At 37.7% G+C, this 26,618-nt stretch overlaps 1 protein-coding gene across 10 annotated transcripts in view; it reads left to right on the top strand.

Moving 5' to 3' along the window:
* HFM1 (helicase for meiosis 1) overlaps positions 1-26,618 on the top strand; it is a 169,840-nt gene that overhangs the window by 58,601 nt on the left and 84,621 nt on the right. For 6 of the 10 annotated variants that reach the window (XM_045036174.1, XM_045036176.1, XM_045036175.1 and 3 more), the window contains exons 7-9: positions 18,343-18,440; positions 22,454-22,566; positions 23,769-24,081. In XM_045036174.1, coding sequence (XP_044892109.1) covers positions 18,343-18,440; positions 22,454-22,566; positions 23,769-24,081 — 524 coding nt within the window. Of the gene's footprint in view, positions 1-13,855; positions 14,194-14,274; positions 14,436-18,342; positions 18,441-22,453; positions 22,567-23,768; positions 24,082-26,618 lie in introns of those variants that run through there. The other 4 variants (XM_045036179.1, XM_045036180.1, XM_045036177.1 and 1 more) reach the window with 4 other exon arrangements.

Here is a 26,618-nt window from a genome sequence, read left to right as displayed (position 1 = left end):
GCTTAGACTATTCTCCCTACCTGTACTATTACCTAGAAGATTTGAGACCAAACTCAAGGCATATTAGTTAGTGAAAGGCTGACCTATTGAAATAAAGACACCTACCACTAATTCAGTTTCTTAAAGAAGGTAAACATTTACTCTTCTAACCTATAATAGTGTACTGTGAGTGTTCCAGGCTGGCAGACAACCTTTCTGGTTGTGATCATTTACGGACCCATGGTCCATCCACCATATTGTGCTATCATCCTGGGGCATTGTTACCATCTGCACAGTCAAAACTGGGTCACTGTGGGTCCTGGCTGATGGGAAAGAGAGTGTATCTTTAGATCTGAGTTAGAAGTGACACACTTCATTTGCATCACAGTTCTTTGGTGGGACCTCAGTGGCTACACTTAACTACAAGTGGGAGTCACAAATGTTGTCCCTAACTAGATAATTCCAGTGGTAGCTTTGCATGGAATGTAGAAAAAATGGATCTCGGTAGACATGAAGCAGTACCCATCAAAAGAGAATAGAGGGAATAAAATAGAACCAATAAAATTATTTAAAATTTTTTAATGTTTAGTTATTTTTGAGAGAGAGAGAGAGAGAGAGAGAGAGCAGGGGAGGGGCAGAGAGAGAGGGAGACACAGAATCTGAAACAGGCTCCAGGCTGTCAGCTGTCAGCACAGAGCCTGACGTGGGGCTTGAACTCACCAACCATGAGATCATGACCTGAGCTGAAGTCAGAAGCTTAACTGACTGAGCCACCCAGGCACCCCAGAACCAATAAAATTATCTTATAAATATTATTAAAATAACACACCTATGAGCTTTGTTTGTATCTGGGCTACGCATACCATTTGTTGTAAAATATTCTCAAATCCTGAAAATTATAATTGTTTTGGAAGTACTAACGTGTACTACAATTTCAGTTTTATTCCTATTTCTTTTTTAATTTTTTTTTTCAACATTTATTTATTTTTGGGACAGAGAGAGACAGAGCATGAACGGGGGAGGGGCAGAGAGAGAGGCAGACACAGAATCGGAAACAGGCTCCAGGCTCCGAGCCATCAGCCCAGAGCCTGATGAGGGGCTCGAACTCACAGACCGCGAGATCGTGACCTGGCTGAAGTCAGACGCTTAACCGACTGCGCCACCCAGGCGCCCCTCCTATTTCTGACTTATCTGTAAATAGCCAAGATTTCTAAATCTATATCTTAACAATTTTTTGTCCCTTTCTTTCCAAATTCAAATTGTTAATGATAAATTGACTAATGATAAATATTCAAATACTTTGAATGTTAGGAGAGGTATAGTTATTAAAAGAATGAAGGTAGACATTCCTTTTTAGAGTAACTCTCTAATGTAATCATACTGAAGATTTTGTTCTGAAAGGTCATATTAACATAATGAAAGTGTAAGAGTGTTAGGACAGAATGGGAGGTTGTTGTGATTTAGAGTACATAGAGTAACTACAGAAAAATAATCTTACTTTCTGGTTTTGGTTTTGGGTTGTCACAAGCTCTATCCTAAGAAAGTTTTGTATAAATCATAGTGTATGCAAGGAAATCACATATTTGGGCCCATTATTTTAGTAATATACAAGATTTAAGATGGTAAGTCCTTGTTTGCTTTTGGTATGGAGAATTTGAGTATCTAATGAACGAGTCCTTTTACAAACAATAGTGTAAACTGAACAGGGTATAGAAAAACATCACTACCTGAGTATTCTGGAGACTGAACAAAGCAAAAAGATTTTGGAGGCAAAATTTGGACTGTGCAACTAGAACAAACTCTTCATTCATTCATTCCTAGCTTTATTGGAATATAATTTGTATATAATATTGTATAAGTTTAATGTGTATAACATGTTGATTTGATACATTTATACATTGCAAAATGATTACCACCATAGCATTAGCTAACACCTCCATCCTGTCACATGATTCCCATTTCTTTTTTTTTTTTTTTCTTTTTTTTTTTCTGTGGTGGAACATCTAAGATCTTATTTTTAAGCAGCATTCAAGTATGCAATATAGTATTGTTAGCTATAATCACCATCCCAGAATATGTTAATCTTATAACTGGAATAAACATCCCTGTAGTTTTGATGCTTGGTTCCAAGGCCAATGCAGTCATAGTGGAGGCAGGTGGTATAGAGGTGGCTAAAACTTCCTTAGAAAATCTGCCATCTCTCTGGCTAGAGAACTCAAGGAAGGGATCCTGGGGCAACTAGGGCCATAGTAGAGAAAGGAGGTGTCACAGCCATGAGAATGAACTTCACAAACAAATTGCTACATCTTATATCCCTTACCATATCTACTGCCAACTTAAGGAGATTCTTATTAGATACAGAATTGCAAGCTTCTAATTCTTTTCTTTCAGCACTTGCAAAATGTTATAACACTTAATTTTGGCCTCCATGGGTTTTGATGAGACATCTGCTGTCATTCAAATTGTTTTCCATCTGTAGATTATATGATGTTCCTCTCTGGCTGCTTTTAAGATTTTTTTTCTTTGTCTTTAGTTTTCAGAAGTTGATTATGATGTGTCTTGGAGGGATTTATCCTATTTGGGATTTCCTTAGCTTCTGGAATATGTGGGTTTATGTCTTTTGTTAAATTTGAGAATATTTCAGCCAGTATTTATTTATTTGATTACTTGTCCAGCTCTGCCTGCTTTCACTCTCTTTCTGCCACTCTGATGACCTAAACACAAGATCTATTAGAGTTCCCCAGTCTCCTCAGGCTCTTCTTCCAGTTCTCCTCCTCCTCCCCGTGTCCTCCGCCTCCTTCTTCTTCAGTATATTTTTTCTCTGTTGTCCTGATTGCTTAATTACCATTGTTCTATCTTCCACTTCAAGATTCTTTCCTCTTTTCCATTTATTTTGCTGTTAGACAATCCAATGAATTTTTTTATTTCAGTTATTATATTTTTCAGTTCTAAAATTTCTGTTTGTTTCTTCTTTATCTTATATTTCTTTGATGGAAATTTCTATTTTTGTTTGCCTTTATTTGGATTTTATTCTATTTGGGCCTTCAGTGGGCGAAATGGTTCCTGATCACATTGGTGAAAGTGGCTCTTCTTTACAAATTCTACCAAATCAAATGCTAATCTATTCTAGAACCACTTTCACAGATACACCCTAAAATAAGTTTTACCAGTTATCTGAGCATCCCTTAGCTCAGTTAAGTTTGTGGGTTGGGCTTTTGGCTTTGTCCAGCAAAGCCCAGGATGGCAGAAAGGGTTACTCAAGACTCCATAAGTCAGCAGAGGTGAGAGGGAGGCTAAAGGAAGTCTCCCTGAGTAGCTCTCAAGCTCCCGTATTTATTAGACATACATTATAGGGAAAACATTGCTCAATATGTCCATGGCTACATGCCAGTAAGAACGTGTAGAAAGCATAGAAAGCATGCAAAAAACAAAAACAAACAAACAAACAAACAACAAGGCGTTTCCAAGACTGCAAAAGAGCAGATGCCTAATGCAGGGTAAACAAGATAAGATATTCCATAGATAACATGGTCTAAGGAATTCATGAGCACAGGTAGGACCCAACCCCTACACATGCATTAACTAGATACTGGTCAGCTGTTTTCAGCATGGCCAGAAAGCAGTGTAATGTGTTCCCTATAATCTCCCTAACCAGGACATAGCTCTTTGATTTCCCACACAAATTGACACATAAAATTAACCGCCACAACTGGATATATAGGAATGGAGATGACAGAAGAGTTAGTAAACTAGAAGATAAGTCCACAGAAATTATTAAATCTGAAGAAGAGAGAGAGAGGAAAAAAGATTGAAAAAGACTGAACAGAATCTCAGGGACCTGTGGAACAACAACAACAACAAAAAGTTCTGATAATTGGAGTCCCCAATTATCCAATTAATTGGAGTCCCCAGGTCAAGGAAATAAGTAATAGGGCAGAAAAATATATTTGAAGAAATCATAACAGAAAACTGCTCAAATGTGAAGAAAGATATGAATTTATAGATTCAAGGAGATTGGTGAATCCTAAGCAGAATAAATTTGAAGAAATCTAAGTCTAAGCACATCATGGTTAAAACATAGAAAACCAAAGATAAGGGAAAAATCTTATGCCAGAGAAAAATGACATATTACATACAAGAGAACAGTGATTCGAATGATTACAAATTTCTCATCAGACACCATGGTGGCCATATTACAATGCAATAACATCTACATAATGCTGAAGGAAAAACTTGCCAGCCCAGAATTCTATGTTCATTGAAAATATTCTTGAAAAATAAAGGTAGTACAAAGCTATTTTCAGATAAAGAAACCTAAGAGAATTTGTCCCCACCAGACCCATAGTGCAAGAAATGCTAAAGGAGTTTATTCAAGTTGAAAGAAAATGATACCAGAGGGAAATGTGGTTCTTTAGGAAGAAATAGGGAGGATAAGAAATGCTCACTTTACAAGTAAATGTTGAAACTATATTTATGTTAATTTCTTTAAACTATATATGCCTTTAAGTTTATTTTTTTAAAAGATTTTTTTTCAACGTTTATTTATTTTTGGGACAGAGAGAGACAGAGCATGAACGGGGGAGGGGCAGAGAGAGAGGGAGACACAGAATTGGAAACAGGCTCCAGGCTCTGAGCCATCAGCCCAGAGCCTGACGCGGGGCTCGAACTCATGGACTGCGAGATCGTGACCTGGCTGAAGTCGGCCGCTTAACCGACTGCGCCACCCAGGCGCCCCAAGTTTATTTTTATTTATTTTGAGAGAGAGATAGAGAGCAAGCAGGGGAGGGGCAGAGAGAGAGGGAGACAGAATCCCAAGCAGGCTCCCTGTGGTCAGCACAGAGCCCAATGCAGGGCTCAAACTCAAGAACCATGACATCATGACCTAAGCCAAAATCAAGAGTCAGACACTTAATTGACTGAGCCATCCAGGCGCCCCTAAACTAAATACGACTTTTAAAAGCAAAAATTAGAGGGGGCGCCTGGGTGGCTCAGTCGGTTAAGCGTCCGACTTCGGCTCAGGTCACGATCTTGAGGTATGTGAGTTGGAGCCCCGTGTCGGGCTCTGTGCTGACTGCTCAGAGCCTGGAGCCTGTTTCAGACTCTGTGTCTCCCTCTCTCTCTGCCCCTCCCCCGTTCATGCTCTGTCTCTTTCTGTCTCAAAAATAAATAAACCTTACAAAAATTAAAAAAAAAAAAAGCAAAAATTAGAACATTGTCTTGAGGGGTTTAAAATAGATCCAGAAGTAATACATAGAACAGCCATAACATAATGAATGGTAGGGATAGGAGTAAAAGGACCTATATAGCTGTGGGGTATTATATTAACTCTAAGTGGACTGTGAAAAGTTTAAGGTATATTATAATGCCAAAAGCAACCACTAAAACAATTAAGAGGTATAGTTAAAAAGCCAAAAAACAAGTTAAAAATGAACATCTAAAAAATATCCAGATAATCCAAAAGAAGGCAGGAAAGAAAGCACAGAGAAACAAAAAATTGAGATGACAAAGAAAATATTCATAAAGTTATAGACCTAAATCCAACTTTAACAATAATTACATTAAATGTAAATTGGCTAAACACTCCAATGAGGAAACAAAGATGACCATAACAACTTAAAATGCAGATCTAACCATCTGCTAACTACAAGGATGCACTTTAAATATAAAGATGCACTGAAAATAGTATATAGATAAGATAGAAATATAGATGGATGCATTAATGGAATTAGAGGGTCCAGAAAGAGAACCACACACACATATATGATCAAAAATTTTCAACAAAGTTACCAAAGCAATTCAATGGGGAAAAGAAAACTAATAAACATTGCTGGAAAACCTGGATATCCATATGGAAAAAAAAAAAAAGAGCATCAACTCTTACCTCACACAATACCCCAAATTAACTCAAATGCATCAGAGATTTGAAGGTAAAAGCTAAAACTATAGAACTATCTGACTTAGAGTAGGCAAAGATTTCTTAGGATACAAAAAAGGCATGAATCCATTTATAATTGGACTTTATCAACCTGAAATATTTTCTCTTTGAAAGATACTATAATAAAACAAAAAAGCAAGCCACAGAATGGGAGAAAATATTCTCTATCAAATACATAACAAAGAATGACTGGTATTTAGATGATAAAGACCTCTTCAGCTCAATGATAAGAAGACGAACAACTCAGTAACATCTCTTGAAAGACATCTTATTTTGTGTACATGAAAAGACACTCAACCTTATTTGTCACCAGGGAAATGCAAATTAAAACCATAGCAAAGTACCATTATACCCGTTATAAGGGGTAAAATGAAAAAGACTAACAGTAACAAGTGTTGGTGAGGATGTAGATTAACTGGAACTCCCATGTACTGCTGGTGGGAATGTAAAATGGCACAGCTACTTTGGAACACAATATGGAATTTTCCTTAAAAAGTTAAACATACCTCTAACGTACAGTCTATTCATTTTACTTCTACGTGTAACCCAAGAGAAATGAAAACACCATGTCCACACAAGTTTTTTACTTTTACATAACTGTTCATTGCAGCTTTATTCACAATAATCCAAAGTTGTAAACAGCCCAAAATGTTCATCAGCTGGTGAAAGGGTAAATGGAATGGGGTGTATCCATTCAGTGGAATAATACTAAGCCCATAAGAAGACTGAACTACTCATATACAAAACAATAGGAAATCTGAAAATCATTAGGCTGAGTAAAAGAAACCAGACATAAAAGAGTAAATGATGTATGATTCCATTTATATAAATTGCAAACTACTATAGAGTAATAAAAAAGTGTATCAGTGGTTGCCTGTGTTCCAAGGGCAGAGAAAGAGATTGGCTATAAAGAGAAGGAGGAATCTTGGGGGTGTGGAAATGTTCTGTATTTTTATTAAGATGGGGATTTCATAGATGTATGCAACTGTCATAACTCATTGAATTGTATATTGTAAATGGTTGTAGTTTACTGTATAAAAGTAATTTATTGGGCGCCTGGGTGGCGCAGTCGGTTGAGCGTCCGACTTCAGCCAGGTCACGATCTCGCGGTCCGTGAGTTCGAGCCCCGCATCAGGCTCTGGGCTGATGGCTCGGAGCCTGGAGCCTGTTTCCGATGCTGTGTCTCCCTCTCTCTCTGCCCCTCCCCTGTTCATGCTCTGTCTCTCTCTGTCCCAAAAATAAATAAACGTTGAAAAAAAATTTTTTTTAAGTAATTTATTAATACATTTGATAAGAAAACATGGAAAGGCCTTTTCTACATCATTCTTCCTACCCTAATTCTGTGGTCCTGGTTCTGCCCAGTGAAACCACACCTAGAAAATTGTGAACAAATTACTTATTCCACTACAAGAGTCCCTCAAATACTTGAACAGAGCCTGTGTATTCCTCTATGTCTTTCCCCCCTCCCCGTATTATATACTATTCCTCTCCAACCTCTGCCCCTTGCCTGTTTCTTTAGATATTCTTTAAGTCCTAGGCTTTTTAACACTCTTGTTTTCCCACTTTTGAGCAAAGTTTAGTTTGTCAACTTTCCTAATCAAATGAGTCATCCAAAACTGAATGCAACACTCTATGTGTAACCAATCCATTGTCTTGTTCAAGGGAGATAGTATGCTTTGTAGAAAGAGCAGGGGACCAGGAGTAGGGAAGCATAAGTTGTCTGGCTCTGCCAGTGAATGACAAGCGTTTTGATCTTAAGCAAATCAGTCACTGTAGATTTCTCAGTATAATGAGGGAGCTGGAATTATTTATTTAGCCTATGAATTTGTATTCATTTTTAGCATCCAGAAATGAAAGCACAGGTAGAAAATCTCTGAGAAACTTTCTCAATTAGGAAATATAAATCAACTGAGACATTCTGCTTACAAATGACTGAAGCTGACAAAAAATGTTTTGTGACTTGAAAAGAATTGTTTAGTTTTGTATCAGATTTGTTTTTAGAGGGTTGTACATTTTTCCATTTGCGTGTGGATCAATGACCCCAAACTTCTGATGTTAGAGATTTTCCAGTCATGTGCTTTAGATCATGTAGGTTTGTGACTTGCTATGTAATCTCTGTGAGTTGGAAAAATTCAAAAAATATGGCAGCTCAGATGTTAGGTTGGGAGAAATTAAAAATTTAAAAATTGCAGAGCTGTTTAGAAGATGCACTGGTATAAACATACATTTTATGTGATTTGTATAGATGAATATGTTGAGAAAGATGCCACTTGGGAGGGAAGTCTAAGGAAAGATATATCTTCTTTATACTTTAAGTCTGCTCTAGGTTACAGCAGATGTTGCAGGTAAAATGGGAATTTGTTCAAAGCCAGAGATTTAAAAAATATACATTTTCTAATGACCATATTTAGAAAACAACAACATAGCAAAAAATCAGCAACAACTGTTGTTTGGAGTCAATCGTCTGGTTTGTAGAAAGAGCCTGGGACCAGGTATAGGAAAATTCAGGCAAAATATCTTCACTATGTTAGATATCAAATACTTATTTCTAGGATATTTCCTGATTTGGGGAAATTTTCAGCTAAACTCTGTGAACAGTACTTTTATCTAGGAAAAACATAATTTCTAATTCTCCAGTATTATAGGTCATAGCCTACAAAATAACTTGTTGAGTCAAAACTTCCCCAAATGATTTGTGATACAAAGCATCGTGCTGGAAAAAGAAGTTTCCTACTGGTTCTTTGCCCATTCTTACACATGTGGATGGAATAGAAACTGTGAAAACAGGCTGTGGGGTTTGGCAGGTCTTCTTTTTAGAGTTAATTCTATAATTGTTTCCCCCTAGAATAGCATGTTTTAAGTGTTTTGTTAATTAAGAGATACATGAAATAGGTGAATAAAGTTCCTAGTGTTCAATAAGGTCTTATAATTTGACAGCTGCTTTATTCCACAGGTACCTGAAAAGGTTCTAACAGTACACATTAGCTCATTTCACTTCATATTTATCACTCTCTTTTTTTTTTTTTAATTTTTTTTTCCCACGTTTTTATTTATTTTTGGGACAGAGACAGAGCATGAACGGGGGAGGGGCAGAGAGAGAGGGAGACACAGAATCGGAAACAGGCTCCAGGCTCTGAGCCATCAGCCCAGAGCCCGACCTGGGGCTCGAACTCACGGACCGCGAGATCGTGATCTGGCTGAAGTCGGACGCTTAACCGACTGCGCCACCCAGGCGCCCCTATTTATCACTCTCTTAATCTTACTTGGTGTTTCCTAGGTTGAGGGTTTTAATTTCCTTTCCAGCCTCTATGTGTTTTCTTAAATCCATAGCCTTCACCTTTTGGGCTGTTTTACCTGGACTTGTTTTAACCCACATGTGTCTGTTTACTAGTGGAAGGACAATGTTCCTTCCACTTGAATATGTAATTTATTTTCCATCCACTTGGTTCCACTGCCCTTCCCTAACACCCACATGCCATGAATCTACTCTCTCCTTCATTCACTCAGGGCCAGGCCCGCACACACACAATTTGTATGAATTATCAGACCTTTCCCTCCATCCATTAAATGGATAGATTTTCGTAAATTCTAGAATGCTATGTGAATTTTGTTGTGACACTGGTGTTTCCACAGGTCACTAATCTGAATTATATAAAGTTAGGTAACAATGTAGGTTAACTCTTTCCCCACAGAAGATAATAAAACACATTATTACTCTGAAACTGTGCCTCCTCATTGTTGGAATCCAGCTTCTCTGACGACCCCTGCCCAACAGTCTCCTGTTTCCCAGATGACAATGGGAGGAAGGGGCTTTGCAAACTCTCCTGGTTTCAGCGGTCAGTCTTTAGTACACCCTTATAAACAGCATATACTTTTTCATTAGCCAGGCTCACTTTCCTGGCTGATTTCACAGTTCCTCCTATGCCACCGTAGCCATAATCACAGCTCTGCTGCCCATATCACTGCCTTTGGTCGCTGTTCTGATGCCAGCAGATCTTTCCCAAGACAGGACTTTTCCCTTTGGAAGGGAATCTTGCCTGGGTGTGGAGGGGCAGGCTAGACGCTTGGAGCGGACTGTGAGCATGGCTTAGCAGCCTCTCCTCCATAACCTGGTCCCTGTGGCTACTTTTTTTTTTTTTTTTTTAATAGAGAGAGAGAGGGGCGGGAGAGGGCAGAGGGAGAGAGAGAGAGAGAGAGAGAGAGAGAGAGAGAGAGAGAGAGAGAGTCTCAAGCACAGCTCCAAGCTCAGCGCAGAGCCCCAGATAGGGGCTCGGTCCTACAACCCTGGGGTCAGAACGAGCTGAAATCAAGAGTGGAAAGCTTAACCATCTGAGCCACCCAGGTGCCCCGCCCTTGGCTACTCTTGCTGCTTCCAGCTGAGTTGGCTGCTCCCTGAATGGGAAAGAATCTTCCTTATAGAGTGCCTAGCACTGAGGCTGAGGGGAGTCCTAACCTGGGCACTGAGCTACTTTTATTCCTTTTGCACTTCAAAATGCCCACTCTTCCTCCAGAAAGCTATCCTGTGTTCTCTGAACTGGTGGGAGCCATGAACAGCCAGAATTTCTAGAGAATATCTTTAGATTTAGTTTCTTTTCTTCCCTGGCCATTATTAATGGTGGTAGCTGTTGTGAGAAAACTAATGTGTCTATTTCTCTTTGCGGTGGCTTCAGTTTCTGGGCAGACAGGAATATAGCACTCCCAACTTTGTTCCAGGGATCATTCAAAATGCTAAAATATACGCTATTATCTGCACTGTGCTTTCTCAATACTTTGACATATTTAAACATGAGATTAACCTGTGCTTAAATGTATCATAACATGAATCACAAATGGATAATTATCTGCCAGTTGCAATAGCATCTCTTACCAATGCCCCTACCACACTCCCCTTTGGGAAAGGACTCTACGCAGATGAATTATTCCTGTTTCTTCATGGTGTTTCTTATTTCTGTAATTCTGTCCACACCCAATCTGCCCAGGATCTTAACTGGTTACTTGTATCATTGCAAATCTCTTTGTTAACTACAAAATTATATCATCTCTAGAAACTGTCTTATTTCTAAAGAACATATAAACAATACTAATTAATCTTTGATCATATTGCTGCAAGATCCTGCCAATTATTTTTTTCTCTTTAGATAAAAAATAAAACAAAGAATGCTTGTTCCTAAAATTTGTTTTATACTCTGATTCTTGACATTTAAATAACTTTAAAAGTGTTAGAGTGGCTTTAAAAACTTCTTTCAAATAATCTTTTTGCAGGTATAATGCATCCCATGTTTCATTAAGATAACATGTAAGATTATATAAGATTCTGTATGTGAGAACCTTGATTGTAAGAGTCAGGTAAAGTCTACTTTCAGATACTAACCACGTGACAGAATGTGTTAATCCTTATTTACCCATGGATTTTATCAGAATGGCAGAAGACTTTGCTAAGAATGGTTAAACAAAGTACATACCACAAGAAAAAGTATGCACAGTTTATTGCACAAATCTAAATACAACTGCCCATAGAGACTATACGCTAACCAGTTTCCATTTACTCCTCCTGATAGAACTGATATTGATTTTTAATTAGGAAATAATTCTATTACAGTGTGAAATACTGCTTGTTGTCCCAAAGTTTCTGTGCTGGGATGTTTGCTTCTTACTTCAGGGGTTATGTTACCATATTTTAGATATGACGGTGCGATTACACAAAGAACAGCTGTTGAATACTGAATCTTTATCAACTGACTTCTATGGCTTATATTCTTTGTAATAATACTCTCTGGCTAGCTGTGGCTGTGGGTTTGGTTCACAGTCTAATTGGAGCACCCTGACAGTCCCATTAGAATTAACATTCTTGGCTTTAGAGAACAAAAGATGTTTTAAATTCATTTGAGCTGGAGGAGTCCATTTCTTCCTGAAAAACAAACAGATCTCCTGAAATATGGGTACTAGGGTCTTGTACATCATCATTAAACATACTCCTGAGCAGCTGGAACTCAAGGAATTACTTTCTAATCAATTTATGTCTATTTTCTTGGTTCCACTGAGACTTAATAAATCTTTGCCTAAAGAACAATTATCCATTGATTTGGTCTTCACTCATTTATGGTGTTGCTAGTTTTACACCTACTAAATGCATAGATAACATTGGACTCCCCTACACAGAATTGTACATGACCCCCTAAAGTTTTCTTTCCTCCCAAGTATCCCATCGTACCAGACTACATTTCCTTCCCTCCCCTCCCTCCCCTTCCCTTCCTTTCTCTTTCCTTTTCTCAGACATTCATTCTACACTTTTCAGATTCTTCCAAAATGGTCTCTTTACCTTCTCTTTTTCAAGTCTGACAATAGTGCAACACAGTTCTGGCTGTCACCCAGAGAAAAATAGTCCTGAAACATTTCTTGCTCTAGAACACTAATTTTTCAATATCAACTCCTCTTGAACAGAATTTAAGCAGAGTGGGGGTTACAAAGTAGAACAAATTTTGGTTATGTTGATTTGAATTTTTGAGCCAGAACCTATGGTATCAGTTGTATTCGCAGAAATGCATCTTGTTCTTGTGTCACGAACACCTATTATTTGCCTTTCAAGCTCTCCCAGTCTCTCTGGAAACTATATCCCCCCAACCCTTTCGTTCGAAATGGGCCCCTCTACTAACCTTACTCTACATGAATAAAACTTACTAGTCCATTGACAGGCCCCAAATAGGTCAAAGACCTAAATTTAAGAGTTAACCCTATAAAACTCTTAGAAGACATTTCAGAAAATCTTTATGATACTGGATTTGGCAATGCCTTCGTGGATATAACGCCAAAAGCACAGGCAGCGCAAGAAAAAAATAGGTAAGAACCTTTGAGCATCAAAGGATACTTTCAAGAAAACAAAAAGACAACCTACTGGATGGGAGAAAATATTTGCAAATCATGTTTTACAAGGGATTAATATCCATAATATATATTTTTAAAAACTCTTACAACTCAGGGGTCCCTGGGTGGCTCAGTCAGTAGAGTGTCTGGCTCTTGATTTTGGCTTAGGTCATGATCTCATGGGTCCTGGGGTTGAGCCCTGCACTGACAGTATGGAGCCCGCTTGGGATTCTCTTCCTCTCTCTCTGCCCCTTCCCTACTTGTATTCTCTCTCTCTCTCTCTCTCTCTCTTTCAAAATAAATAAATAAATAAATAAATAAACAAACTTAAAAAAAAAACCCTACCACTCCTACAATTTAATAATAAAAAGATAAATAACAAAAAAATTGGCGCAGGAGTTGAATACATATTTCTCCAAAGAAGATACTCAAAATGGCCATTACGCACATGAAAAGATGCTCAGCATCATTAGCCTTTAGGGAAAGGAAAACCGAAACCACAATGAGATACTACTTCACATCTAATAGGATGGCTAGACCTTTTTTGCAATGGAAAATAACCTGCGGGCAAGGATGTAGAGAAATTGGGCCCTCTTGCATTATTAGTGGGAGTGCAAAGTGATACAGCAGTTGTGAAAACCTGTTTAGTGGTTTTTCAAAAGGTTTAACTTAGAGTTACCATATGACTCAGTAACTGCACCCGTAGGTAAATATCTGAAGCAGCGAAAGCGGGGACTCAAACAGATATTTGTACACGAATGATTATAACAATAGCGAAAAGGTGGAAACAACACAAACGTCTATCCACAGATGAATGGATAAACAAAATGTGATACATACACAATGGAATACTCAACCTTATAAAAGAATAAAAAGAATGAAATTCAGATGTATGCTACAAATGGTGAGCTTTGAAGACATTACGCCAGATGAAATAAGCCAGACACAGGACAAATACTGTGTATTTCCACTTACGTAAGTTACCTAGAGTAGGCAAATTCATAGAGAGGAGAAGTAGCATAGAGGTTATGAGGCGCTGGGGGAAGGATTTAGAGCTTTATTTTATGAGAATAGGCCACAGAACACGGAGAGAGCAACGCAGGCAAAGCTAATAGTAACTTTTGGAGCTAAAAAGTAAGAGGCGGGAAGGGAGAGGTCGGAGGGAGACCCCTGTGATCCATTGCTTGGAGCTCGCTTAGCCAGGCTGGGGGTCCTCCGAGGGGCCGGTGAATAGGCGCTCCGCTCTGAGAACTAGGCGTCCGCACGCCGGGTGAGGAGTGGGGTCTGGTCGGACGTCTCCGGGAGGCAGTTGGAACCGGAGATCCGGGATCCCACGGGGAGGTGGGGACGGCCGGCCGCCGGGGGAAGCGGTCGACCCTTGGCGACTCCGAGTTGCGGGCGGGCGGCGGAGGGGCTTGGTGAGTTGAGCACAGCGCCCCCGGCTGGCGCCCGCGCGGGCGCTCTCTCCCCGCGTTCCTGTCAGAAGCCGCGCGAGGCCTGAGGCGCTCGGTGCGGGACGACCCCTCGCGGGGGCGGGGCTGGCGGAGGGAAGGCCGAGCCGCTGAGCGGACGGAGCTGGCCGACTCCGGTTTTGTTGTGGCGGTTCCAGGACCCGCTGTGTTCATTTCTAGGTGTGTCTGTCCCCCCTGAGCGATTGCAGGTGGGGGCTGCGTGTGTAACTGTGGCCACCTTGCTCTCTTTCTAGCGGAGGGAACCTTCAGGGGAGGAGCGATCGGCCCCGGCGCTGCGGTCTTGGGCCACGCGCGGGTCCTGAAGGCTTCTTCCTTCAGGAGTGTGGGGTGGGGTCTGCTTGGAATTCGGGTATTCCCCGAAGGGTATTTTTGCATCGAGCCCTGATTTGCTTCCGGGCTTGCCCCGTGGGAACCCCAGGGGCAGTGATGCGGGTCAGGGGCCCGGACTGGTAGGGACCCCTCCCTGGCCCAGGCTCGGAGACTTCGGCTAATTTGTTGGCTTGTTTATACTCTTACCTTGTTACATTCCCTGCGGTCCCTGTGATGGTTTTTTCCAGTGAATGCTGATTTCAGCTTCTTTATGGACTACCTATTTCTGGCCAGTTAATACTTTATATCTGAGTTTCTGAACTTTTGAAACAAGGAGTTTTTTTGTTTTTAAATTCTTTTTTAACGTTTATTTATTTTTGAGACAGAGAGAGACAGAGCATGAACGGGGGAGGGTCAGAGAGAGAGGGAGACACAGAATCCGAAACAGGCTCCAGGCTCTGAGCTGTCAGCACAGAGACCGACGGGGGTCTGGAACTCATGGACCGCGACATCACGACCTGAGCCATAGTGGGACGCTCAACCGACTGAGCCACCCAGGCGCCCCAAGGAGTTTATTTCTGAGAGTACAAATCGTAAGGAAGGAATGACTAATAGATCAGAAACGTTTATATAATAAGCATTATAGAAGAGAAGAAAAAGCTAAATTGTCACTAAGTTATATAAAATGCGGGTCATCTCAACAGGCAACAAATGATGTAGTCACACACACAGTTTACGTATTTTAAGAGTGGTTAGAGCAGAAGCAAACATCTAAAAAAATAATTTTATACCACATGCTGAACCTAAAACTTGGTGAAAAATGATCTAACATGGAAACTTACTCAGAAAATCTGACTCTAGACCTGAAACTTTAATTAATTCAAAGTCTAGCGTCTTCTACAATCTCAAACTCGTATTAAAATGTAGCAAAGTTCCTTTTAGGGCCTGTGTTTTAAAATATTTGTTTATGGTGGTGCCTGGGTTGCTCGGTCGGTTGAGCGACGGACTTCCGGCTCAGGTCATGATCTCACCGTGTGTGGGTTCGAGCCCCGCCTCGCACAGCCTGGAGCTTCTTCCGATCCTGTGTCTCCCTCTCTCTCTGCCTTTCCCCACTCTCACTTTGTCTCACTCTGTCTCTCAAAAATAAATAAATGTAAACCAAAAAAAAATTAAAATATTTTTTTATGTAATGAAAGTGTGAAATTAATAGCCTTTTAGAACCTTAAAGAATTCATTGCATGAATCTTGAACTAGAAAAAAAATATCACATTTTCTAAATTGAATATTAAAAGTTTGGGGTGAAATTCTAAGTTTCAGAGCTGATGGAAAAGTATTTTTATTTAAAATTATTTTTGGGCGCCTGGGTGGTGCAGTCGGTTAAGCGTCCGACTTCAGCCAGGTCACGATCTCACGGTCCGTGAGTTCGAGCCCCGCGTCGGGCTCTGGGCTGACGGCTCAGAGCCTGGAGCCTGTTTCCGATTCTGTGTCTCCCTCTCTCTCTGCCCCTCCCCCGTTCATGCTCTGTCTCTCTCTGTCCCAAAAATAAATAAACGTTGAAAAAAAAATTATTTTTATAAGCTGGTCATTGCTAATGCTTATATCCCACAATGAATTCTTACGGATTATTTACTATGTGCCAGGCACTGTTCTGGGTTATTAGAATATGTTAGTAAACAAAAAGTTCCTGCTCACTCAAGAGGGAGAAAGGTAAATAACCTATAATGTAATGCCAGTTATCAGTTAGTGTTATGAAGAAAAATAATGCACGGTAAGGATGGAGACTTTTAGATAAGTGGTGTTTTCTTTCATAGAGGCACATCAGAACAAAAATGCATACATGTTTCTATTCTGAACCCAAAAAGTTATATTCTCTTTTATGCCAGAACTAGAAACTGAATCAAAAGTTCTTTTGAATATATTTGCTGTTTGTATGGGAGTTTATTGGTTAGTTTAGGAAATAATTGCGTTTCCAAAACAAATATTTTTAATTTATAGGTTTGCTTTGTTTGCAGTTTCCTTTAGAATAAAGAATCAAAACACATACATGTAAGCCTTGGGATTTTCTACTTAAATTCTGAGGTAGCAAAACCATATAAAAGTGGCCTGGTGAGTTTTAATTTTCAAAACTTTTTTTGTTGCTTAAAATGATATAGTTCTCCTAAGATGAGAAAGGGAATGTTTTACTTGTTACTTTTTGGACAGTATAGTAAGCAGCATGGTTAGTATTTTCATTTATACTTTCATCAGGTAATTGTTATCAAGTTCTGAAATTGATTACTTACAGATATTAAAGACTCCTTTAGCATATTTCTGAAGGACTCCTTTCTGTCTCCTCCCTTGTTATCCTAGGTTTCTATTGTTAATATAGTCAATTGTTTTAGACATTTATGGAACCATGGTAATTTGTTTCAATTTCACTGTTTCTTTTTGTTGGTGACTAAGTGATTAATAAATTCAAAAAAACGAAGAGGGCAATTAAGTCAAACAGATGGCAGGGAGAAAAAATAACTAAAACAATGAAAAATCCTGCAACATTCTGGATAACTAAGGACAGTCATAAGATACGCATATATTTAGTCCTCTTACCAGTAGAATTTTGTCAAGGGGTGCATGTGGCAACATTCCTCCCTCCTCCACATACTCCCATGTGTATCTTGTCCCCACATCGTGGAAGACTCAAAATTGAAGGGGCATTATCTGACTTGGTTATATGGATTTGCCCACAAGATGGCACTCATATAGTTTCCTCAGTTTTAGGTTCTGTCCTAAGGAAAGATTTGCAATGTATTAACTATCACAGAATAAATAGAAATCTGATTTGTGCTTTGTGATTTGTGCATCTATTTCATGTTTTGTCATCTAGAATTTTCTATCATGTTTCAGAATTCAGAAAAAAAACTGGGATGCAGTGTTGATGTGCAGGAGAAAGAATGGCAATGTGAATGGAGCAATGTATGTGTCTGTAGACATGGTTCTTTGTAGTCTCCTGTCAAATTTGAGGCTTTGTTCAGCCCTAGAATTTTATTATATTCCCGTGTGGCCAATGCTGATTATTTTTATCCTTTACATTTAGATAACATCTATGAATGTAAAAATTGTCTTTCTATATGTTTTATGTAGTGTGAATGTAAATATACATATAGATGTTAAACTTGCAATTTTTTTTTATTTTGGAAAAGTTCAAACATATATACAAAATTGGCAGAACATTATACTAAACTCCATATACCTATTATATAGCTTAACCAATATCAACTCATTGTCAGTCTGGTTTCATCAGTGTCCCTCTGCATCTCCCCATTTATTTTGAAGCAAACCTTTGCATAATTACCTGGTATATTGTTAGAGACACACACATTCATGGTAAAGTACATTATCCTAAATAAAAAATAATGCTATGAACAAAATATTGTAAGAGCCCCAAAGAAGCAATTAATTCTGCCTCAGAGAACAGGACAAACTCAGAGAAGCCTTTGAAGAAGGAATGACATTTGACTTATACATGAAGGATGGGTAGGGATTTGCCAAGTAGAGAATGGAAGAAAACACATTGTAAGCATTGATGCAGTATGAAGAGAGGGGTACAAATGTGAATATGCATGAATGAGTGGAGAACAGGGAATAATGTATTTGAATATTGAGGCACTTTGGAGGAAGCTGCGGAAGATACAGCAGAAAGATGGTCTGTGGTTATTCTGGGAAATTAATGATTATAGTTAATGTGTATAGAAAATTTTTTATAGCTTTATAAATAAAATATAAACTTCTTTTTCTGTATTTTGGTAGGTTTATGACACAGTCCAAATTTTAACAATGCTGAAATCAAATGACTCCTTGTTTGCTTTGGATACTTTGTCTTTTGAAAGACCAGATGAAGATGAAAAGTAAGTCTGCCTTAAAGAATGATAACGTAGTATATTGTTTTAGACATTTTTTATTTTTAAGGGGTTTTAATTTTTTCTCTGGAAATATACAAATGAAAAATGAGGGATCAACAGAATGATGTTTCAGGTAAACATGGAAGTCAGATAAAGGGAGTAACTGAAGTTTAACATCTTAAATGTTATAACTTAAAAAATAGAGTAGATTCTGGCCTGTTTGGCTTTCATGTATTTGCGTTTCTGGGTTTTTTTCAGATTATTTTTGGCCAAGGTAAATACTTGAAGTAATGGTCAAACAGTAGCCCTGGACAAGGAGTGATGGCACCTTTTGGCAACGGAATGGGCAGTGTGCCAAGGGCCAAGTGTGTTGGTCAGATTCAGGGCAGGCAGGAAGTAGGGGTGGCACTAAAGGAAATAAGAATGGAGAATAGATAGTATGTTAAATACAGGCTTTTAATGGATTTTCACATGTGAATTGTTCTCAATTCTAAGTTTTCTGTGTATTCTCTTGTGTTATCTTTTTGTAAAAAAAAAGATTTTATTTTATTTATTAAAAAAATTTTTTTTGGTGTTTATTTTTGAGAGAGAGAGTTTGTGTGAACAGGGAAGGGGCGGAGAGAGGGGGACAGAGGATCCAAAGTGAGTTTTGTGCTGACATCAGCAAGCCTGATGTGGGACTTGAACTCACGAACTGTGAGCCAAAGTTGAACATTCAACCGACTGAGCCACCAGGTGCCTCCAAAAAGATTTTATTTTTAACTAATCTCTACACCTAATATGGGGCTCAAACTCACAACCCTGAGATCAAGAGTTGCATGCTCCACTGACTGAGCCAGCCAGGTGTCCCTGTATTATCCTTTTTTTAAAACAGGAAGCATTGTGTAAAGTATTTATTGCTTTATTTTTTTCATTCATTCAAATCTTCAAATATTGATTGAATGCTGAAAGGGGTATAAGAAGGATGAAACAGACTTAAACGGAACATGAAACTGAGGAGATTAAGCACACATATGGAAAGGCCATTAATAAATAATGCGACCATGTAATTCATTATCTAGAGTAGGACACTTTGAGAGTGAAAGAATGCATCCATTTGCACAACACGTGTTAATCACGACTGGCCTGCGCAATCATATGGTTGCCAGGACTGGCACCATATGGTTGCCTTTCTAACAATACAATGTCAGGAAAGGGTGCAAAACAAATGATAAGCATATTTTCATGCAATGAAATTTCAGATTTCAAGGGAGACCTGGTACAGACTGATCAGGTTAGGCTTTATGGTAGTGGGGAGAGACGTCAGGAAACTTTGAAGGATTTGATAATTCTGAGAAGCAAAGGGGAAAAGACCACTTGAAGGCAGAGTTTAACAGCAAGAAAAGAGAATGGAGGTGGGGCAATTTGAAGTACTTTTAGGAGATAGTGTGTAAAAAATTTCCTGGAATAGAGGACTCATAAAGGAGAGACTGTGGGACGTAAAGTTAGAAAAGTAAACTGAGGATAGATTGTGGTGGGAGATAAATGTCAGAATAAGGATCTTGGACATGACTGTATGTGTTGAAAGCCACAGAACTGAATCAACAAACATTTATTCACTAATATGCCTAATTATCTAAAGGACTGTGCTATTATTAATGTGAATGGAGGTAAATCAAAACCCTTGTGTGTTTATGATCTGGGGGTGGTATCAGACTGATCTATCTGTCCATCATCAATGTTTTTATTGCCTCTATATAGACCTACACACAGACACACACAATGCAGTAGGACTGTGGTAAATATTATAGGTTCACATAGTAGTTACAGAGAGAGAAGGGAGACAACCTAGGAGGATTTCATGAGGATAGGACTTGAGCTGGGTTTCGAATGAACATAAGCTCTAGTACTTACAACACAATACTCAGTGAATAATTATTGAATAGGTTAATGAAGGAATGAAACAATTGAACTTCTATGGGTAGATAGGGCAAAGGGTCATGTACAGTGGCAAGCAGTGTAAAGGAAATATTTTTGAACAAAGATGAAGGACAGAATGTAGCATCTATTTGGCATACAAATAGTTCACTTTGGTCTTGACTTATGGTAAGTAGTGTAGGAGAATTAAAATTGTAAGGTAGCCTAAGGCCACTTGAAGTTTGGCATTGTTTGGAAGCCACTAAAGTATTTTGAATGGAATAAATATGATGAAAACAATTCTAAATTAATGTGACAGGAGTGTGTAAAATATATTAGAGACAGCTGGAGGCAGTGAGGCCAGTGAAAACCCTTTTGTTTTTAAGCAGACATAAGTTGATTAGAGCCTTGATTAGAATGGTGACAGTGGAAAAACAAGGAAATGATGAATTCGAGAAGCATTATAAGAAGATGAAGTAAGACGTATATGTGTGGTTATAGTGGTAAAAGATATTACCGTGATTTGGATTCTGGATGGCTGAGAGAAAAAATAGGCAAATCATAAAGAAGATTTGATTTTACTGGTGGGGGCTGAATAGTAGAGCTAGATGTGTGCTTTTTGTATCTTGTTAACATCTTTCTTAGATTTTCTGAAATAGTCTCTGTCTAGAAAAGAGTTAATACATCAGGCCTAAACTGCTGTCCTTGAAAAAGTCCTGCTTGCAAGAATGGCTTTTGGCTGGAGTCAGAACTTTAGGAAAGTTCCCACCATTTACTGATAAGAGTGGCTCAGTGCCTAAACTGTTTATACAGATAATATGGTTTATGCTGAACATCTGCTTTTCTTCTGAGAATCTAGAATTTAGGTATGTACCAGACAGGGGATGCCCACATGATTAGTCCCCAGTAAAAACCCTTGGCATTGAATCTCTAATGAGCTTCTGTCATTGTCAACACTTCACACATGTTGTCACAGATTGTTGCTGAGGGAATTAAAGGTGTCCTGTGTTACTGTACTGGGAAAGGATCTTTGGAAACTTGTGCCTGATTTCCCCTGAACTTTGCCCCATAGTCACGAGTAGGACTGAATGATGAGTCCTGTGAATCAGCCCACTGCATCATTGGCTCTGGGGTGATCTTGGGGACCCTCTGACATAATACTAAATTTCAGATGTTTTGGCCTATCATCCGACAGTCTGTCAGACATTGTTAGATAACGTGTTGTAGGTTTTTGATTTGGAAAACATAGTTGTAGTAGCTATGTGTTATATGCTGTGAAAGGCAGAAAAGTAAAAGGCTGGGTCTCTCACTTTTGAGGGCTTAAAATTCTAAATGAAGAGAGTAAAAAGCAAATCATAAGATCCTTTTAACTTGGTGTAGGCAGTATAGGTGATGCTTTTCTCAACTTTATTTCCTGTCACTTAATACTTATCTTTTTTTCCAATGAAGGACAAATCAACTTTGATTGGAAAGTAAATATTAAAGCATTATATGTTAATAGGATCATGGGTGAAAGATAAGGAGAAGTAGTTCACAGTGACAACAGAGTCACAGAGTGGCAAAAATCTCAACAATTACTGTAGGTTTACAAAGGGATTGTCAGTTTCAACTGGTTTCTTGGATTTTCTGGGGTTTGTAGATAGTTCTGGATCAAGAATATTTGGATTAGTACATTAATTTGTAATAATGTTTTAGGAATGTTCTAGAGTACCAGCAGTGGTGTCATTTACACACTGATGACCCATGATTAGTTGTAAGGTGTGTCATAAATAATTTATTATTTGTGATAGTTAAGATGCTAATGTTTCAGAATGATTTACTATTTTTTATATTGGAGAAGATTTAAGATTCTTGCCACAAGCGTTTGAATTAGACAAAAAGAGACGGAGTTATAGCCATTATTTAGGTAGCATATCTCACATAGCAGTGCCATTAACCCTATGACACACAAGAAAAAAAAGATTGAGCACACTGCTGTGTACAGGGATACATCAAAGTCACCACAGAAAGTTAATTTATAGGATATTTATCTAAGAGTCTGTAATTGAGTAATGTTTAATTAATAGATAGTTTCTGATGTAACTTTATTAACATATATATTCACACTTTTATATTTTATACAGCTATCCAGACATTGAAAAATCATTGGATTGGTTTCTCCCACCTGCGCCATTGATATCAGAAATTCCAGATACTCAGGCATTAGAGGAGGAAATAGAAAGTCATAAACTGTTAGGTAAACTATCACATATTTGTTATGAAAGTCATAAACTGTTAGGTAAACTATCACATAAACCCATGCAGCTTATGTCAGTGTAAAAAATCTAGTAACACACTAAAGTGTAATTTCTTTATTTTAATGGAATAAAATAAAGGAGACTTCTTTTATTCAAAATAGTGCTCACCAAATCTTAAAATCTAAAACATTTTTCATCTCATTACATACATATACATACATATGCATATTATATATTTACAATACACTGTTGCACATATACATGTTCTATTGTATGAATTTGTTTCCTTTTACCCTTAAAACTGTCATTGTCATTTAGTTTGTTTCTTCCCCTTTACTAAAGATAAAGGAAACCTTTACCAAAACAGATTCCAAAAAACAATATACAGAATATTATATATAGTTTGGTACCATTTTTATAAAGCTAAAAATAAGCATACTCAATATATGTGATCTAATGTGATATTTTGATAAAACTTTTATTTTTAAATTAGGTGATAGTTCGTATACGTATATTTTCTTAAGCTTTGTAATTTGTATATATTTTGTATATGAAAATGTACATTATTTATATTCTTGTATGTACCAAATAATATATAGAATATATAGGCTATATATACTATATATAGTATGTATAAAGTATATATAAAGATGGAAAAACAAATTTATGCCCTAACAAGGCCTATAGACTCCTGACTTCTTAAAGTTGCTTGTAAAGTCTCTGTAAAGAAACCTTTAACATTTTGTCACCTTGATGAAAGCATTCCTTTATTTTGATTTTAGAAGCAATATTACAAAGTTAAAAGGATTGTATCATGTATTTTAATACTGAATCAAATTCAGTAACATTTTATGATTGCTCATTGTATTTCTGTGTGTAAATTAGTTATATAAATTTTCAAATCTTCATAATTGTATAATTATATCATTTCTAGTAGATCAAATACTTAAATATTATAATTATGGCTATTTCTCTGAGTCAGGAATTAAAACCTGTCCTATAATATAGTTTTTATATAAATTTCAAATTTCAGTAATTCCTGATTAATTTCTGAATGCCCTTCAGTGATATAATATACATTAATAGTTACAATTACCTGTATCTCAAACTTTTGAAAAATTTTATTACAATTTTTCATGGTCATTTTGAAAATTTATTTTCATGAAGAACATGTATTAATCAATATATTCCATTTTTGTAGGTCAGGGAAAGAAGCCAAAAATGTTACCATCAAATTTAAAGATAACTAATGAAGACACAAATTATATTTCACCAACACAAAAATTCCAGTTTGCCTTTTCCTCAAAAAAATATGAAGAAGATTATCTGAATTTAGGAGGGGCAGGTAATGATGACTTATCACATGTTCCTGGCAAGCTGACGTATGGTTCTTCTCAGAAATACAAAAATCACATTGGCACTGAGATAGCACCTGAGAAAAATGTTCCAGATGATACAAAATTAGTTAATTTTGCAGAAGATAAAGGAGAGAGCACATCAGCGTTCCGAAAAAGGTAATTAATTAAATGAAATACACACTATTCAGTGATAAAGTTAAATGTTTATGTGTCTTTCCAGAAGTATGAAGTATGATAGAATCTAAATGGGAAAAACATCAACAACAAATAGAGTCTATATACCAGATGCCCTGTTAACTCTGGGATTGTAGTCATAGGTTCTTGCCTTCAGAGTGGTACAACTTAATGGGAGAAAGACAGTAAAATAACTAAAAATAATTGATTAAATGCTTTGTAGTATGACAATTATTTTGATGAAATATATGGTTAAAACAAAGGTTCTCAAACTTTTTGTTGTCAGGACCCTTTTACATTTAAAAATTATTGGGAATTCCCAAGTTTTTGTGTATGTGATTTATATCTATCAATATTTAACCATATTAGGCATTAAAACTGAAAAATTTTAAAGGCAAACATGTTAGTAATATTATGAAAATTGCTTTGACCTTATGAACTCTCTGAAAGAGTCTCCACCATCCTTGATCTCATGGTTCATGAGTTTGAGCCCCACTCGGGATCTGTGTTGTTAGTGTGGAGCCTGCTTAGGATTCTCTCTTTATCTCTCTCTCTGCCCCTCACCCTCACACCAGCATGCTCTCACTCTCTCTCTCTTTCTCTCTCAAAATATGTAAATAAATTTAACCTTAAGGAGATATAGAATTAAACTAAGGACAAATAAAGAAGGAGAGTATTCCAGGCAGAAGGAATACTATGTGCAGAAAAGACCTAAGGTAGCACAGAGCTTGGCCTATTCTTAGAAAAATTCCTTTTGTTTAGAATCAGAGGGAATGCTGAGGGATAAGGTTTGGAAAGGCCAGGTCATTCAGAGTCAGGTAGGCATGATAAACTTTGTGCTTTTTCTTAAAGCACTGTTTCTTTTTTCTTTTTTCTTTTTTTTAATTTTTTTAATGTTTATTATTTTTGAGAGAAAGAGAGAGACAGGTTGTGAGTGGGGGAGGGGCAGAGAGAAAGGAAGACAGAATCTGAAGCAGCCTCTAGGCTGCGAGCTGTCAGCACAGAGCCCGATGCAGGGCTCGAACCCACGAACCGTAAGATCATGACCTGAGTCGAAATCTGACGCTTAACTGACTAAGCCACCCAGGTGCCCCTTTTAAAGGCACTGTTTGTTAAACTGTGGCCTGTGGACCCACTGTATCAGAATCACTTGGAGTGCTTACTAGAAAGGTGGATTCTTGGATCCTACCATTGACCTATTGAATCATAGTCTAGATAAAGGTAAGGATGGAACCCAGACCATTTTTAATAATTTTTTTAGATGATTGTTGTGCACACTAAAGTTTGAGAACTAGTGTGCTGAGGTCCTGCATTTTAAGCAAAGGAGTAAAATTAGATTTTTTAAAAAAATTTAAAGTCCATCTTGGCATCAGTATGATGAATTAGAAGGGATCTAGGATGCAACTGTGAGAAGTTACTTAGAAGGTTGTTTTATTAGTCCAGGTGAGAGAGAGTGGGAGCCTGATGTAGACTGTGGTAGCAAGAATGAGAGTTCAGAGTGATTTATGAGATCGTATCCCATAGGACCCAAAGGATTATTAGATATGACACCTGGACTCCTAGTTTTCTGGCTTGAGCCCGAATGATGTAGGAGGGTAGTGCCCTTTCGTGATCTAGAAAACTAAAGGAAGAACAGGTTTAGAAGAAGGCGATGAGTACAGATTCGGACATGTTAGTTTTTTGGGGTTTTTTTTTGATATGTTGATATTAAGTACCTATAAATTGTCTAAATGGAGAATTGGATGTATGGGTTTAAGATTCAGAAGAGATCTAGTTGATAGTGTTTGTGTTCTCTGTGATATAAGAGATGAAGTTATTTATGGAGTTTGAGGGGAAAAGGTATTAAGCAAGTATGAGAAAGGTAGAAGAGATTATGGAAAATGGGAAAGCAATTCACTTAGAATAATAACAGGATTGTTGGGTACTCTAAAGGGCCCGATTGAGGTTTATGTCTATGCATTTTTGTATAATAGCTCTATTAACATATAATTACATATAAATTCACTCTTGTGTACAGTTCATTGGTTTTTAGAATAGTCACAAGAGTTGTGCACTCATCACTACTATCCTCAAAAGAAACTCTGCATTCATTATTGATCACTCTCCTTTCCAACTCATCATCCTCCCCTCTCCCCAGACCCTGGCAACCATTAATCTTTCTGTTTCTATGGATTTACCTATTCTAGACATTTCATGTAGTGGAGTCATACAGTGTCTGGTCTTTTGTGTCTGGCTTGTTTCACTTAGCATAACGTTTTCAAGGTTTATCTGTACTATGTCATATATCAGTACTTCATTCTTTTTATGGCCAAATAATATTCCATTGTGTGGACAATACCATATTTTGTTTACCCATCAATTGTTGCATATTTGAATTGTTTCCACTTTTTGGTTATTACTAGTAATGTTGCTGTGAACATTCATATACACGTTTTTCTGTGAACATATTTTTAATTTTTATTTATTTTTATTTTTTTGAGAAGGGGGAGGGGCGGGGGAGAGAAGGGGGGGCAAAGAAT

This window comes from Felis catus, chromosome C1 (assembly GCF_018350175.1).
Source record: "Felis catus isolate Fca126 chromosome C1, F.catus_Fca126_mat1.0, whole genome shotgun sequence".
Taxonomy (NCBI): domain Eukaryota; kingdom Metazoa; phylum Chordata; class Mammalia; order Carnivora; family Felidae; genus Felis; species Felis catus.
The sequence above is the reverse complement of the archived record's forward strand: the minus strand, read 5'-3'. Positions and strand labels throughout refer to the sequence as shown.